We start from the raw sequence: 14,627 nt of genomic DNA on the forward strand, positions 1-14,627 counted from the left end.
TTTCTTTAAACAAAATTTTTAAAAAATAGAGTAATTTTAAACGTTTACTCGATTTTGCTTTTCATGTTTATACTTTATATTTCCTTAAATACAAATCATTAGTCAGAAAATTTCCTCATTGTAAATTACTGATGACAAAGGGTTTCATAATGAAAAATTTAACAGTGATAAAAATGTTTGTAAAAAAATGTTTATCATCATTCATACCAACATTGCCGCTAAAAGTTGAAACTAAAAAAAAATAAAAAAATTCATGTAGTAAATGCTTATTTTTTTATTTTCTTGTATAAGGATCAAAACATACGTATTTACCTATGAAAATCCAATTCTTGTTTAAGTATTCCAGAAAGAACAAATTCGACATTATGAATTCCTAAAAATTAAAATATCAATTAAGAAAAAAACTTCACTTTTTCAAAAAATAAACGACAGAATAACTTCAAACCAATTCCCGCCATTTTCATTTCACGACATAAATGAGTGTCCTCGTCACAAGTGACACAGACAAATGCTGGATAGCCCTAAATATCCATAGTTATCCACAATTTAAACACCATCATCACAACGTGATGTATATCAACACAACAATGAGCTTACATCTTTTGTTTTTTTCTCAGCTAAACTTTTCCATTCCGTTTTTTTAGGAAGTTCTGTCATTATCTATAAAACAACAAAAAACGCACTGAGCATTGATTTAAAAAACATCTATAATCATGACTTCATAATTTTAAAAGAACGCCCTGCAATAAAAGTGTATGAAGAAACGCTTAACTTTCCTACCCGTCCGCCAGCACAATCTAAAATTTCCATCATATTACGATGGTCAGGTCGAACATTTGCGGTCACGTATACTGTTATATCCTATAAAAATATAATCGTATAATGAACAAGTAAAATCTGCGTTTTGTATTTGGACATCTAATGATTAGAAGTCTAATAATTAATTTCTATGTAAGACTTAGAGTGAAGATTTGGGGGAGAAAATTTGTTCACTCTGAATCAGTTCTACTTATTAATATGTCGTTTTTCAATTTATAGCACCAAATATAGCATCCATACCATATAGCTGCCTTGTTCCTTAATATATCTCATTGTAACAACTCTTTAAAAGTACATTTACATATATGATGATCCCTTGAAGGAAATGTAGTTTCTTCCTCTAACTAAAACACCAACCTGAAAAAGAGGTTTTGCTTGGGCTCGATCAATAGACTGGGACAGAGACATTCCATAAAGTCTCTCTCCATTATCATCTTTCAAAATAAAGTCCTTTTCATCTAAAAACGAAAGCGATTGCAAAACAGTACATTCTTCATGTTAAAATATTTGTAATATAAAAAGTAAGTATAGAAATTGTACTTATTCAGGTACACTACAAAACATTTTCACACTTTATGCGGTCTTTCCGATTATATTCTGACATATTGTTTTAGTAAGAATAATAAAGACAATTCAAATCTTATTTATGTATAGTAATACCGACAAACTCTCCTTGATAATGACTTGCTTCAATCCATTGAGGATTGACAATATATTGACATACAGAGATTCCTGTTAGAAACTTAATGGTCCTCATTATCTATAATTATCCAACAATGTACATATGAATAAAAATACATTTACTGCAAAAAACATAAAGATGACTTACTTTAGTAGCAACAATGTGTGTACATGTTCTAGTCGATGTTGATGTATCTCCACCTAACTCAACCAATTTCTAAATCAATATTTACATAAACGAAACGTTACTTTCACATGTAAACATTAAACTCTATAAACCAATGATACATTAACTATTGAAATTAAATATAAGAATAAATTTTAATCTATGTTGAGATGTTTTAAAAAAATCGAAACTTGACTTACGTCAGTCATACGTCTTACTGATGTGGGATTAAGGCCAGTGAAAACAACACGAGGCGGTTCTTTTACACGAGCATTTTTTGAAGGATTTGTTGACTCATCACTACTATATTAAAATAAATACTACTATATACTACTATATTATATATACTACTATATTAAAATAAAATTTACTGATTATAAATGAAAAGATGGCAAGTTAAAAACATTTTTAATTCATAACTAATTAACAACTCAAACATACCAAAAGCGTTTATTATTTTGAGAAAACTTCTTAATCTGCAGAAGAAAGATCGTGAACATGATGAATAACATAAGTAACAAAACAGGAAAATAAAAATATGTTTCAACCTGTCTTTCAAGCATATGCAACTTGCGTTTCTATAAAACATCGATTATAAATTAGGTACGATAGCGTACACATGGATAGCTGAGTTTTGAAGCACGCGTTTTGTCACTAGCAAATATATATGAACGGGCGGTATAGCGTGTGATTTGAGAACACTGCCTTTGTAGAATATTAACAGGCTATCCACAAAAATCAAAAACTACGATTACCAAGAAAAATTTTTTTAACAAAAACCTTGTCAAGAATGGCAGATTTCTCTTCGAAACCTTCCCAAGCATCTAAAAAATCGTGGAATTGGATAATTTAAATAGAATTAAATAAAACAAGTAAATTAATATTCATGAAAATGGTACGTTGAACTAACTCATTAATTCTCGAGCTAAGTTAAGATTAATGGAAAGTTCACAGTTTTCCTCAGATATTATTTTGTATCTGTTCAAATTCACAGGATAATCACAACCACCTTTATAAAAATTGAAAAAACGAATTAATAATAATTTCAAGAAAAATATATTTGTGATAATAAATGAATCCACAATGAGCGACTTTATACGGCGACACTTACAAAACCAAACCCACTTTACTCATACAAAGCAAATTTTCACGTATTTCTTTAGAAATTTAATTTCAGTCATTGTTTTTGCAGGGAATAAACACAATTATATTCGCAAAGATACACCACAAAAGTAATTGGGTGAAATCCTATAAATTGATGGACAGAGAATATTTTCCGAAAAAAATTAAATAACTATATATGAGATAAAATACCAGCAACAATATCACAGAGCCAAGCAGCGTTTGTGCAAATTATTCCCCAATCCTTAGCACGTTCATATTTCAAAGATTTGTCACTATAAAAATGCGCAAACGAAGCATTAAATTTCTGAAGACGTGAAAACTTAAAAAAGATTGAAGTTTGCTTCTGTTAAAGTTAAAGTTAAAGTTTGTTAAAACATATTTTGAAACGATTACGTTTTACATATAAGATGTGTGACAGATCGACTTAAGTATCCACAATACTTAGCACCAACAAGATCAACCATATCTTTCAGTTTCTCTCGTTCAATGCCTTGAAATCCTGTGAGAGAAATGATCTAAACGCCAAACATATGTTAAAGATCTTAGGTTAAGATGAGTACACAATACAATGAAAAAATAATCACAAAACAATGAAATGTCGCAGCTGACCTTTGTAAAATACTTTCAATACATACCATACTTCGACATCGTTGAACCTTATCTTTAAATGGAACAGGTAAATGAATTGGATATTTTGGACGAATGAGTTTCTGCCCTTGAATTACATCATTCAACCAATGACACGTGACTATTCGTTTTCCTTCAGAAAGAGCCTGGAGATGAAAAAAATTGGCAAAAGTCAAATGAAATAAATGAAATCATATTTCTTTCAGACTACATTACATGCTGAAAATTAAGACTTTCATTTCTGATCATCTAAATTCAAACCAAATACGTAAATAATGCCACAGACTGTTTTGCAGAAATTGGGATATTAGTTTTTGTACCTGTTTGTAATAAAGTCCATGATGATGAGGACATAAAAAATATGTAACTTTATCACAGTAAACATCAGACACTATTCCTGAATTCTGTGTAATAATCTACATAAAACATTCAGCATGTGATCAATAGATACATAAAATGTGCTGCTGATAAAAAATAACATGCTATGGTACCTCCTTCCACATTGTCAAAGATTCTTCAGAAACAGAACATTTATACTCTTCAAGGTAAAACACACACTCCGAAAGGATCTTTGCTTCAAAAAAAAAAAAAAAATTCATCAACTTCACTGTAGATTAATTGCTTTGGGATAAGGTAAAATACTTTATAACCACCAATAGATGTTTTACAAAACTATGAGTCATATGAACAACGAGTTACTTTAAAATTACTCTCAACTACAAAGGTTTGCTAATTTTAAAGTAGAGGCCATTTTTATATATATATAAAACTTACTGACATAAATATCTTTCTTCGAGACACTACTAGTTACTGCCTTTGTCTCTTCACTTGTACTTTCTACATTTCCTTCATCTATTTTTTCCTCATCATCAGTAACACTATCTTCACTCATTTTTTCATCATTTGACTTTTCCATATCATCAACCATATCACGTAAGGATTGCCTTGCATTTTCAGCAGACTGCCTTATAGGACGTGAAAAACTACTTGATTCATTATCATTTTGAGTATTTTTCATCTTTGACTCATCGTTACCACCTAAATTGAGAGATAAGTAATTCGATGAAAAATTTTTTTGCTTTATTAAAGCAAATTGTAAACTGGTAATAAATTTATCACTTCAACAAGTGTTACAAAAAAAATCATTTTTAATTATTGAAACATAACATAACTTACTACTAATGTAAATATAATTCACATAAAAAATTTTATGCACCTTTTATGGTAGATTTTTTAAGGTTTGCAAGATCTGGTGATTCAGGAGTCATCAGCATTGATGGTTCTTTAAAATCAAATCGTTATGTTAACAATGCCTGTTTTATATAACAAAAATACAAAGACAATAATGATTACTGACCGTGAAAAGTCAAAGTATATTTGTTTTCATTTTGGATTCCACCTTCTCGAACAGAATCAACTATCCACTCAGGTGTTACAATTTTGACACTTTGAAGCTTTAAAGCATTCTCAAACATTTCCTAAATTTATATTTCTATTGTGCATAAAGCCTACAAATTGTAATTTTATGAACATAAAATGAGTCCTTTTATATTGAAGAAATATGAAATCAAACTAATAATTTAATATTTCTACATAAATCATATTTAAGGTCTACACTGACAATAAAACAAAATAAATTTTGCTTAAACATATTATATTAAGCAGTTACTTACACCCTGTGCTTCAGAAATAATCAAATGTGTACATGTTGAATCCAGGTTTGTTTGCCATTTTCCACCATAAAAACTAAATAATGCCCATAATCCTTCCCTATCCTTTCTTGACAACTAAAACAAATGAATGACAAAAAATGCAATAAATTGTATGTTCAACTATACAATTATTTCTTACCTGTGAAGAGCAAGCAACACATGAAGAAAACAATTTTTTCTCCAATGTAAATGGAGTCAAACTGAATTCGAGTGAAGAAAATATGTTCTCGCAAAATAAAAATAGATATGTTAACAAAACAGGAAAAAATAATGTTAAGCCTTAAACTATTTTCAACACCACACTGACACATATCTCAAAAGGATACGGTAACACAGCTTCAGAAATGATAGAAAAAAAAACCCACTCAGGCTGAAATAAAGGTAGTACTCTACACATCAATATTCATTAAAATTGTTGTAATTTTTGCATTATCAAATGTAAACCTTAACAACAGGAATGTTAAATTCTTTTGCCTTCTGTGCATCATCAAACGTTGCTGTATTTGATATGACATGAGATACAGAATCACTAAAAAAGAACTCTCTAGTTGCTCCACCATTTTTCAAGAAATTTTTTACCTAAATAACGAATCACTCTTTTAGGTAAATTTAGAAGGGACTATAAAATCCTGAAGTAAAATCAACTCTTAAAAAGAACATTGAACTGCTTCAAGTGGTCGTTGATAGTTGTATTAAAAATTAAAATATAGTGATATCCAGGAATTTCAACAAAAATTAAACAGTTGTCAAAACAAATATAAACTTATATATCAGTATTTACTCATGTTGATATTCACTTACTTTCGAATCATCTTCCTGCGCCAAATAAAACTTGACGTTTTTGAAGAGACTCTTTGGAATTTTGATCAAAGATTCAGTGGCCATGTTTAATCCTGTGGTTTAATTTAATGAGTGTTCATCATCGGGAGGGGAGGGGAGGGGAGGGGGGGAGATGTAGTCAGAGGTCGTTAGTTATAAATCTTGATCAGTGGTCTTGGTGGGTCTCTGTGAAGAAAGTACAACATAAAATAACCTAATTCTTAACCTAATTCTTAATTTGGATTGGGGCAACCTTGGTTAGCAACACTTAAAGTCCATAGTACCCGATTCCAGCATTCTTTTTATAGTCACACACTTTTTGTTTCGGGGGAAAAAAATTTTATATTTATAAAATTATTAATACCGAGTTTTTAATAATAAATGACAAAGTGCTGATAACGGTGACAAAAATAGAGCTGTTGGATACAATTACGATACGCTGGATACGTTATTCGTGGTACTATACTTTTTTTAAAGAAATTAAAGGGAAAAGGAGGGAAGAGTAAGGGGTAAAAGACCTAAAGGAAGGAAAATGATGAAATGCTAAATGACTAGAATGAGGACGTGCATGTCAACACGATAAGAAGAGAAAATAGAGACCTGGAGTGGAGAAAATAGACGATTAGAAGCACCTGAAAGTAAACAGAAGAACATAGACAGATAAAGGTGTAGAAAGTGAATCAAGGTTACATGTTAACGGTAAGAGACATGTCAAATCATTCATCCAAAAAAAAACGGGACACGTGATCTCATTCCCGATACTTCTGATATTTTTCGCTTGCACTGACAGCAAATTGGCAAACATTCTACTCACCTCACCCATAACATTTTTCTTGCTTTGGTTACATGAAATGGTTAAACATAGCCCTGGAAGGAAATATGATGAAAAAGTTTATCAATTTCAGAATATCAAATCAGTTTTTCAAAAATTCGACACGAAACTTCTACATGCGTTAGAAAAGATACAAAACCAATCAAACAGTGCACGAAACCTACGAAATACTGAACGATAATTTTAACAAGAAAGGTTTACAGCATGATGATAAAAAAATCCATAAAACGCTAAGCACGATTCAGACTTGGAAAGTTGTATCAACATTTATTGCTGAAAGTATTATGTTATGTGAAATTCTGTATGTACGATCCGTTCCATACGTTTATCATGAGATAAGTGTATTTGTTCTTTCATGAAACAGTTCACGTTAAGCCTAGAGGTAACAAGGAATAAAACATGAGCAACAACATGAGCAACAACATGAGCAACAACATGAGCAACAACATGAGCAACAACATGAGCAACAACATGAGCAACAACATGAGCAACAACATGAGCAACAACATGAGCAACAACATGTGATACAACATACAAAGAACTCATGTTTGAGATCTACGAACTAAAAAATATCGTAAAAGAACATAAGCTGGTGATAACACAAAAGTAAACAATCGAAAGCTCTAGAAAAACGTATCAACGAACGAAACATATTGATTGAAAAAACAACATGAAATAATAAAGAAAGTTAGAATACTGCTGGATAACTATGGATGGCTAACTATGGCTAACTATGGCTAACTAGGGACACTGTAAAGCAAGAATAGACTGTTCGACTAATGTCAATGTATAGTTTGGTTTTGTTATATACATATCATAAACTTAAACTTAAAAAGAAGGGAAATAACATTAAAAAAGAGCACATAATGAAATAACAGACAACAAGATATTTAGCTAAGAAAGATAAATATGATTGGTTTTCATTGCAATAATTTGTCACGTGAATAATCTTTCTGCAAGTACGTATTAATTTCTTTTACATATGAAAATAAGAAAACTACAAAGTAAATGACAGGTAGTTACGTGTTGTTTTTTTTTTAAAAATTGGATATTTTAATGCAAATACATATGAAAAGAACAGGTATACCTGTTCGTACGTGAACTGGTATGTAAAACATTAACTATACCCAATGTTGCGTATAATACTTTTTATTTTATTTCCATCGTAGAAATGCGCAGAATACTCTTATTTTATGAATCTGACGATGAAATGTTTGAAATATAAATCAATGTTACATGCGGTAAATGAATAATGGTTATTGGATTATTTAAAGAGATTTTCTAATAAAATATTAAAGAATCTTACATAGATATAACATGCAATACATAATAAAGAGACATTCACTTGAATAACACCATGCACTAACTACAACATTGACTCGTTTACAAAAAAATGACAAGAAAAGTTAGTGAAAATTATAACAAAGTTGCAAAGTTAAACTATCGTGGATATATCACACAGTTTATTATTTTTCTAGTTCTACGATCTCTAGACATTGCTACATCTATAGCAGTTCTCGTAAACGCTTGGTCAAATAATGATGACTGGAAAAACATCGATAGTACTTACACAAATAAATCTATTGGAGAGGGAAGAGTGGAATTATTCAATCAACCTAAAAAAGTTTGTCAAGACCTTAAAGATTGGAAGGAACATGGTATCGATGCAAGTATTTCAAACTACAAACTGATTCTCTATTTTACCGTATATTCAATGTAACGTCTGTCATTATCTTCTTAACACGTCTCGCATTTTGGTCACAGACCTTACGTAAAATATCAAAAGATGAAAAAGAAAAAAATCATACAGACGACAACATCGTTACAAGATTAACAAAAAACAGTAAAATAGCTTTACTAACACCTATTGTTCGTGCTGTACCATTATCTTGTTTAAACACAGAACTTCTTGCTTTACGTTCTGGACATAATGGTCTCGTATGTATGGCGTGTATACTTGGAGAAAGATGTTTGTTTAAGCAACAATATATTGAAAATACTATAAACGCGGCAAAACATATATTATACGCTTATTACATAGTAGTCTTCGTAAACTCACAATGGAAAGGAGTTTCTGCCTTTTATCGTTTAGTTCGCTTTGAAAAATTCAACTTGCATATGATTCGAGCTTGTGCATCTATGGTTTTTGCATTCCTGTATTCGATAATGATTTTTACCCCAGCAATGTTTATATTTATCTATCGATATAAAGCGACAGCCGGCTTTGAATCAATCTTTTTAAATGACTTGTTTAACAGATTGATTGTACTCGGAGCCACGATATGGGCTGTATGTATGTCAGTTGTTATTTGCTGTCCTATACTTTATGCAATACAAGTGAGTGCATGATAATATTAAGGTTTTTTGAGTAATCGAACTTATCGTAGGTCATTCAATTTGTCATTATAAATTAGAGATAGTAGAATAATATGTAATAAATAAAATTGATTAAATACTATACTTATGTAGTTGTTTTATTATTGGAATAAAACCTGATAAACTAACTATATTTAAAAAAACCCAAAATATTGCTGAAAAAAACGTCAAATTCTTTAACGATACTTCTAAACACAAACAATACACAAATCCTGTTTTTAGTCGATTAAATTATACACGAAGTATTTCTAAAGAGTTGTTATAACAAATACCAATCCAGTCTGGTTGAGTACTTGCCCATTGAATTTGATTGATTTCACCATCAGCCTTGTACGCCAAGATTGGATCTTCCACAGCGCGAGGCATATGTTGAATATCCCATATTAACGCCTGACGATCTTCCCCTGTATCAAAAATTATTACGTTAGTCATCAGGACTAGATAAGTTTCTCGTAAAAAATATTTACTATTAGTAGCAAAGACAGCCCCTTTTATGATCGCTCGTGGCTGAAACGGAATAATATATACAGCCCCTAATATATACTCGTGGCTGAAACGGAAATATTTTTGTGATCGCTCACTGAAAGAGCAATGAAATGAATTAATTTTCTAAAGAAAGGAAACAAGAAGAAATATTTCTATAATTACCAGCAGTACAAATATGACACGAGGAATGTGGAGCCCAAGCAATACCATTAACACAACTACGATGATTACTTAATCTTGCAACTGGAGTACAAGGAACTCGCACATCAAGAATAATCACCTTTGGAAAAAAGACGCCAACAAATAAGTTACTCAATGCTTATATATGTGTGTGTAATATAAAAATTGATATAACAGAATGTGTTTTTTTAATGCAGCATTCAAGATTTAAAGACATTAAATGAGAGTGACACATGTAACATGATTAAATGCTTTATCTTGTGTAGACAAGTTTCACAATTGGAAAACGTATAGAGAATAATTAAGTGTACATCAACAAAATACCAGTTACCTCAGTGGCATCCAAAGCAAAAGTGGACAAATAATTGGGATCTTGCTTATTCCAGCCCAATCGTAACAATGGCTCTCTTTGAAGATCTTCATAAATTATTGTAGAATGTTCAAGATGCCTATGGGCCCATGAACCAAGAGTAAAAGATAAAGAATTATTTAATGTATTTTTATAGTTTCTTTATTGTAGTAAAGTATAAATATTTGAAAAATATTCTACCTTAAGTCAAACATTCTTACAGAACCATCTGCACCAACAGAAGCAAACATATCTTTGCCACCACCAGCACGACTAAATGCAATGTCATAAACCTACAGAAAAGCAACATTACCAATAGATACAAATACATCAATTATTAAAATAAGAAATCAACTCACTTCTTTATCATGAGCTATGAGCTGGGTCTTTACATGCCCTGAGACCATATTAACACGTCCCAGAACTTGACCTGTCTAACATTCACATAAAAAAATCTTGGAAATGAAGCACAATTGAAAAAGCCAACTGAACAGCATACATTTGAAATAGTACAAATAAAAAACCTGTTATTTCCTATATTACACATTTATTTCCCCTCAATATGCCTATCAAACATAAACATTCCCCTTATCCCATCTTTGTATATTAACCACACCTCCAAACCCCATATTGTACAAGTTGTATCAATGCTGGATGTTCCAATAAGATTTGGATCTATTTCATTCCAGTCAAATGATGTCAAAGGAGCACAAAAATCTGAATTCTTGTTCTAAAAATTGATGAAAACAGAATTTTATTAACTTTGTTCGCTTTTAATTTATTTTATATTGATTATCGAAAACAAGTCAATTAAGCAATTGAAATGTTATATTATTATAAATACATTGTTTAAAAGACATTCCAGACGACAGTCATTTTCACTGACGCCAAACACGTAAGTAATCTCCTGAGGTTGCAACAAGATCAGGATAGATGGCTTTCTGAAAAAAAGTAGAATGACCATGTTTTTTAAACCTTTTGAATGCAAAAAAACTTTGATATCCAAGAAGTAATTATCAGTTTGTATGAAATAATACTTACATTATCAGGAATCCATAGAATCTTTGTGGTTGGATAAGGATGGTCAAATTGACCTTTTACAGAAAACTCACCAGCTTCTTCATCCAGTTGAATAACTTGCACCTTATCAACAGAGAAATTGGCAAAGTTTAAAAGGCATTATACAATATATTTAGCATATTATCATCATTGATGATAGTTATCATTAAATAACTTTGAAGAAAATACAACTTGTATTGATAATAGTTAGATAAAACATTGTATGACAAGATGGAAGTAGCACAGTTAAAGGGATAGTACAATACGCATGATGTGTAAACAACAACATTGATGTCAATAATTAAGAAAATATATTGAAAAGTATATGTATTTATTATTTAATAAAATTTCTGACATTTCTATAAATCATAACAAAGCAAATATATATTTTTTATTGTTCAACTCAACTTAATTTTATCAGGTGCTAAAACGAATGCAAATAAATATGATAAATGAACCAAATTAAAACATTTGAAATAATATCCTTTTTTGAACCTTGTTATTATATTCTTCAACAAAGCTACCGAGAGCGAGACGAAATCGTTTATCTTGCCTTACACTCCAGCTCAAACTGTACAAAGTCCAAGGTGCATCATATTTGTAGATTTCCTTTCTTTTCAATGGCGCAGAAACATGCCCTGCTGCCATTGAAGCCATATGTTACATGGAAACTGCACAAATGACAATCAGTTCTATAAAGCCAGGCACTAATAGGCCTTATATAAGGTTTATTAAAATTAGGACTGTTATATATTTTCAGTGTGTTTGACATTCGCCATGTTGAACTTACTCATATTCCAGTTATAGTTTAGGTCAGTATCAGCGTGCATTTCCATAGTCTATGATTGCCTTGGTCATTGCACAGTTTGAACTGTCACTGGCATGGTCATTGCATTACTCCATTGTTTCTTTTACAAATAATATTTCCGGGAGGAAATCATCAAGGTTGCTGCGACTGAACTGTGACAGACTACGAACGAGAAAGTTTCGATTTGGTCGTTGTAGTACAATTACTCATTTTTTATACTTTTGGCCCTACTCTTGGCGTTGTAGAAGCTTCTATATTTGGTTGGAATTTTTCAAAATCATGGTTGATCGTTTAGGTTAGTAATTTAGTGTTTTTGAAGCCAATCAAACAGTGGTATTTTTGAAATGTTGGTAAGTGTTTTGCTATTATTGTATCAATCAATCCCAATCAATTCGGATTTTCTTAACGCTTAACAATTGTTAGACAGTGTGATTTCTGTAAAAAGTGTTTTCATTAATGTAGCAAAATCTAACTTATTTTGTTGTAGTTTTGGGTTGATAATTATAAAAATTTTGTATTTCACTTTCGAGCGGTCAAGAAATGGCTTTTCTAATGTTTTTATCGTTTGTGAAATGATCATTGTAACAACTATATTGTAAATACTTTGGCGTAGGAATCGAAGTGATTAGAATATTTACAATAATCACTAAACGTATCATAATTTTCAATGGAAATACATACATCACAATACTTGAGAAAGTTGACTCAACAATCCCATGATATTCTCTGTGCTTTTCGTTGTGTGAATTAGTTATGTACGAGTTTCAAATTTTATTGTTTTCTCCGATTGTTAATTAGAGTTGAGTTCATGAATTCAAAACTACTTAATTTTCAATTGGTACTTTTTTCTAAAATTCTTTACTATTTTACAGTGAATAGCGAGGCGAACGCTCGTAGAATAAACAACGTCGAGAAATGTTTTGGTGCATCAGGTCAACCTTTAGCCATACATGGACGTGTTCTTGTTGGTGAAGGAGTCTTAACAAAGTTATGTCGAAAAAAACCAAAACCAAGACAAGTATGACTGCTACAATGCTTCAATGAAGTTGTGGATTATGTTGTTTTTATCGTTTTTTTATTTAGTTTTTCCTTTTCAACGATATTCTTGTTTATGGTAATATTGTTATTAACAAAAAGAAAGTAAGTACAACTTTAATGAAATTGTTACATATTTTGACTGGTTTAACATTGTTTTGTGTCAATTAAAGTACAATAAGCAACATACCCTGCCATTAGAAGGTGTTCAATTGCTTGCAATTGAAGATGATGAAGGTAAAACTATATTTTTTCCCATTACACTTGAATTTGCCAAAGCATTTTATAATTGTTATTTACATGTCCTTTCATAATAGTTTTGAAACATGGTTGGCAAATCATTTCTCAAAAGAAATCATTTGCTGTTTATGCAGCCACTGCAACTGAAAAAGCCGAATGGATGGCTCACATCAATAAATGCATCACAGATCTTCTTTCAAAAAGTCAGTAAGATTAAATCCATCTCGGCACCATTTGCGTTGCTCACAAAATGAGATTTTCATCCAAATTTTTTCCAGCTGGAAAACAACCCTCCACGGAGCATGCAGCAGTTTGGATCCCAGATAATGAAGCCTCATTATGCATGCTTTGTAGAAAAACTAAATTTACCACTCTGAATCGCCGAGTAAGATGTTATGTTGATAAATTTGCCAAGAGTGATGAGTTTCTTCTTTATTTACTTTTATATTATTTCATGAAATGTGAAGAAGATGTATTTCATTAATAGCATCATTGTCGAAAATGTGGTGGTGTTGTTTGTGGTGATTGTTCTACAAAGAGATTCTTATTACCTCAACAGTCATCAAAACCTTTGCGAGTGTGTGACAAATGTTATAGTGAATTAACCAATGAAGTAAATAGTAGGGACATTGTAAAGTCATCAAATAAAGAAAAGAGACCCACAAGACCTCCACCACCTAAAGCAACAGCTAATAAAAAAGAACAACACAGGGTTGACAGTGGATCATCAGGTGAAGAAAGTGATGATGATGGAGATCAAACTGATGATCTTGAAGTAGAAACACAGGTATGAATTATAAAGCTTATGATTAGACAAATAATGGTTATAGAGGTATGATAAAAGAGATATGGATCAAGGTTGGATGCTTTGAGATAAATAGAAGGCCTTTGCTAAACAGAATCTTCAATTTGTATATAGCCAACATTTTACAAAGAAAATGGCCAACAAGATATAAATGGTAAGATGGACGAAGAAGAAGTCTCAATATAAATGGTAGCATGGACCTTTTGGACAAATCAAATGGAGAAGATTGAGAGAAATGAATTTATATAATTGACATTGCTAGAAATACAAACAAATGCCTACTTTATTTTTGGATGCTATTCTCTATGTTTTTATACTTTGTACAGCAAATTTATCAAGCTTAAATTAATGACATTTATAGACCAAGCAATTGTTATCTTTGTTTATTGTTTGATTTTATTAATAATCACCAACTTTTAGAGAAATATCCGAGAAATACTTGGCTAGATTATAGTGTGATACAGACCTTGAATATCTTAATCAGAATTTGCAACAATATGGCCAAAAA

General features: G+C 31.0%; 4 protein-coding genes across 7 annotated transcripts; 2 read left to right on the forward strand and 2 right to left on the reverse strand.

Annotated features, from left to right (window-relative positions):
* Positions 1-52: 52 nt before the first annotated feature.
* Positions 53-6,023, reverse strand: LOC124453330 (PAX-interacting protein 1-like). 4 transcript variants are annotated; one of them, XM_047004135.1, is made up of 26 exons: positions 5,932-6,023; positions 5,575-5,659; positions 5,457-5,500; positions 5,270-5,330; positions 5,092-5,205; positions 4,776-4,896; positions 4,635-4,700; positions 4,193-4,456; positions 3,910-3,992; positions 3,739-3,834; positions 3,427-3,564; positions 3,185-3,306; positions 2,981-3,063; positions 2,577-2,675; positions 2,447-2,490; positions 2,215-2,244; positions 2,108-2,142; positions 1,867-1,969; positions 1,649-1,717; positions 1,480-1,579; positions 1,177-1,277; positions 781-861; positions 598-660; positions 446-521; positions 313-373; positions 53-231 (listed from the first exon to the last, which is right to left on the reverse strand). In XM_047004135.1, the coding sequence occupies exons 1-26, from the start codon at positions 5,940-5,942 to the stop codon at positions 219-221; spliced, it is 2,163 nt and encodes a 720-aa protein (XP_046860091.1). In that variant the 5' UTR covers positions 5,943-6,023; the 3' UTR covers positions 53-218. The 4 variants fall into 4 exon arrangements, with proteins under 4 accessions (XP_046860091.1, XP_046860090.1, XP_046860089.1 ...); XM_047004134.1 differs by having other exon boundaries at positions 1,867-1,966; positions 5,575-5,709; XM_047004133.1 differs by having other exon boundaries at positions 5,575-5,709.
* A 2,093-nt stretch (positions 6,024-8,116) lies between these two features.
* Positions 8,117-9,241, forward strand: LOC124453337. Its single transcript, XM_047004147.1, is given in 2 exon segments — positions 8,117-8,498; positions 8,501-9,241. Coding segments are annotated over 2 exon segments (954 nt in total). The 5' UTR covers positions 8,117-8,174; the 3' UTR covers positions 9,131-9,241.
* Positions 9,238-12,016, reverse strand: LOC124453334 (DDB1- and CUL4-associated factor 7-like). The gene is given in 10 exon segments (XM_047004144.1): positions 9,238-9,561; positions 9,806-9,923; positions 10,155-10,272; positions 10,374-10,465; positions 10,532-10,606; positions 10,789-10,902; positions 11,017-11,056; positions 11,058-11,113; positions 11,214-11,315; positions 11,727-12,016. Coding segments are annotated over 10 exon segments (1,050 nt in total). The 5' UTR covers positions 11,889-12,016; the 3' UTR covers positions 9,238-9,388.
* A 71-nt stretch (positions 12,017-12,087) lies between these two features.
* Positions 12,088-14,489, forward strand: LOC124453335 (pleckstrin homology domain-containing family F member 2-like). The gene is made up of 8 exons (XM_047004145.1): positions 12,088-12,334; positions 12,912-13,057; positions 13,123-13,179; positions 13,248-13,311; positions 13,392-13,517; positions 13,593-13,699; positions 13,802-14,101; positions 14,234-14,489. Exons 1-8 carry the CDS (start codon positions 12,319-12,321, stop codon positions 14,303-14,305), a joined length of 888 nt encoding a protein of 295 aa, XP_046860101.1. The 5' UTR covers positions 12,088-12,318; the 3' UTR covers positions 14,306-14,489.
* The last annotated feature ends 138 nt before the right edge of the window (positions 14,490-14,627 follow it).

This window comes from Xenia sp. Carnegie-2017, unplaced genomic scaffold (genome assembly GCF_021976095.1).
Source record: "Xenia sp. Carnegie-2017 unplaced genomic scaffold, XeniaSp_v1 HiC_scaffold_25, whole genome shotgun sequence".
In the NCBI taxonomy this organism is placed as follows: domain Eukaryota; kingdom Metazoa; phylum Cnidaria; class Anthozoa; order Malacalcyonacea; family Xeniidae; genus Xenia; species Xenia sp. Carnegie-2017.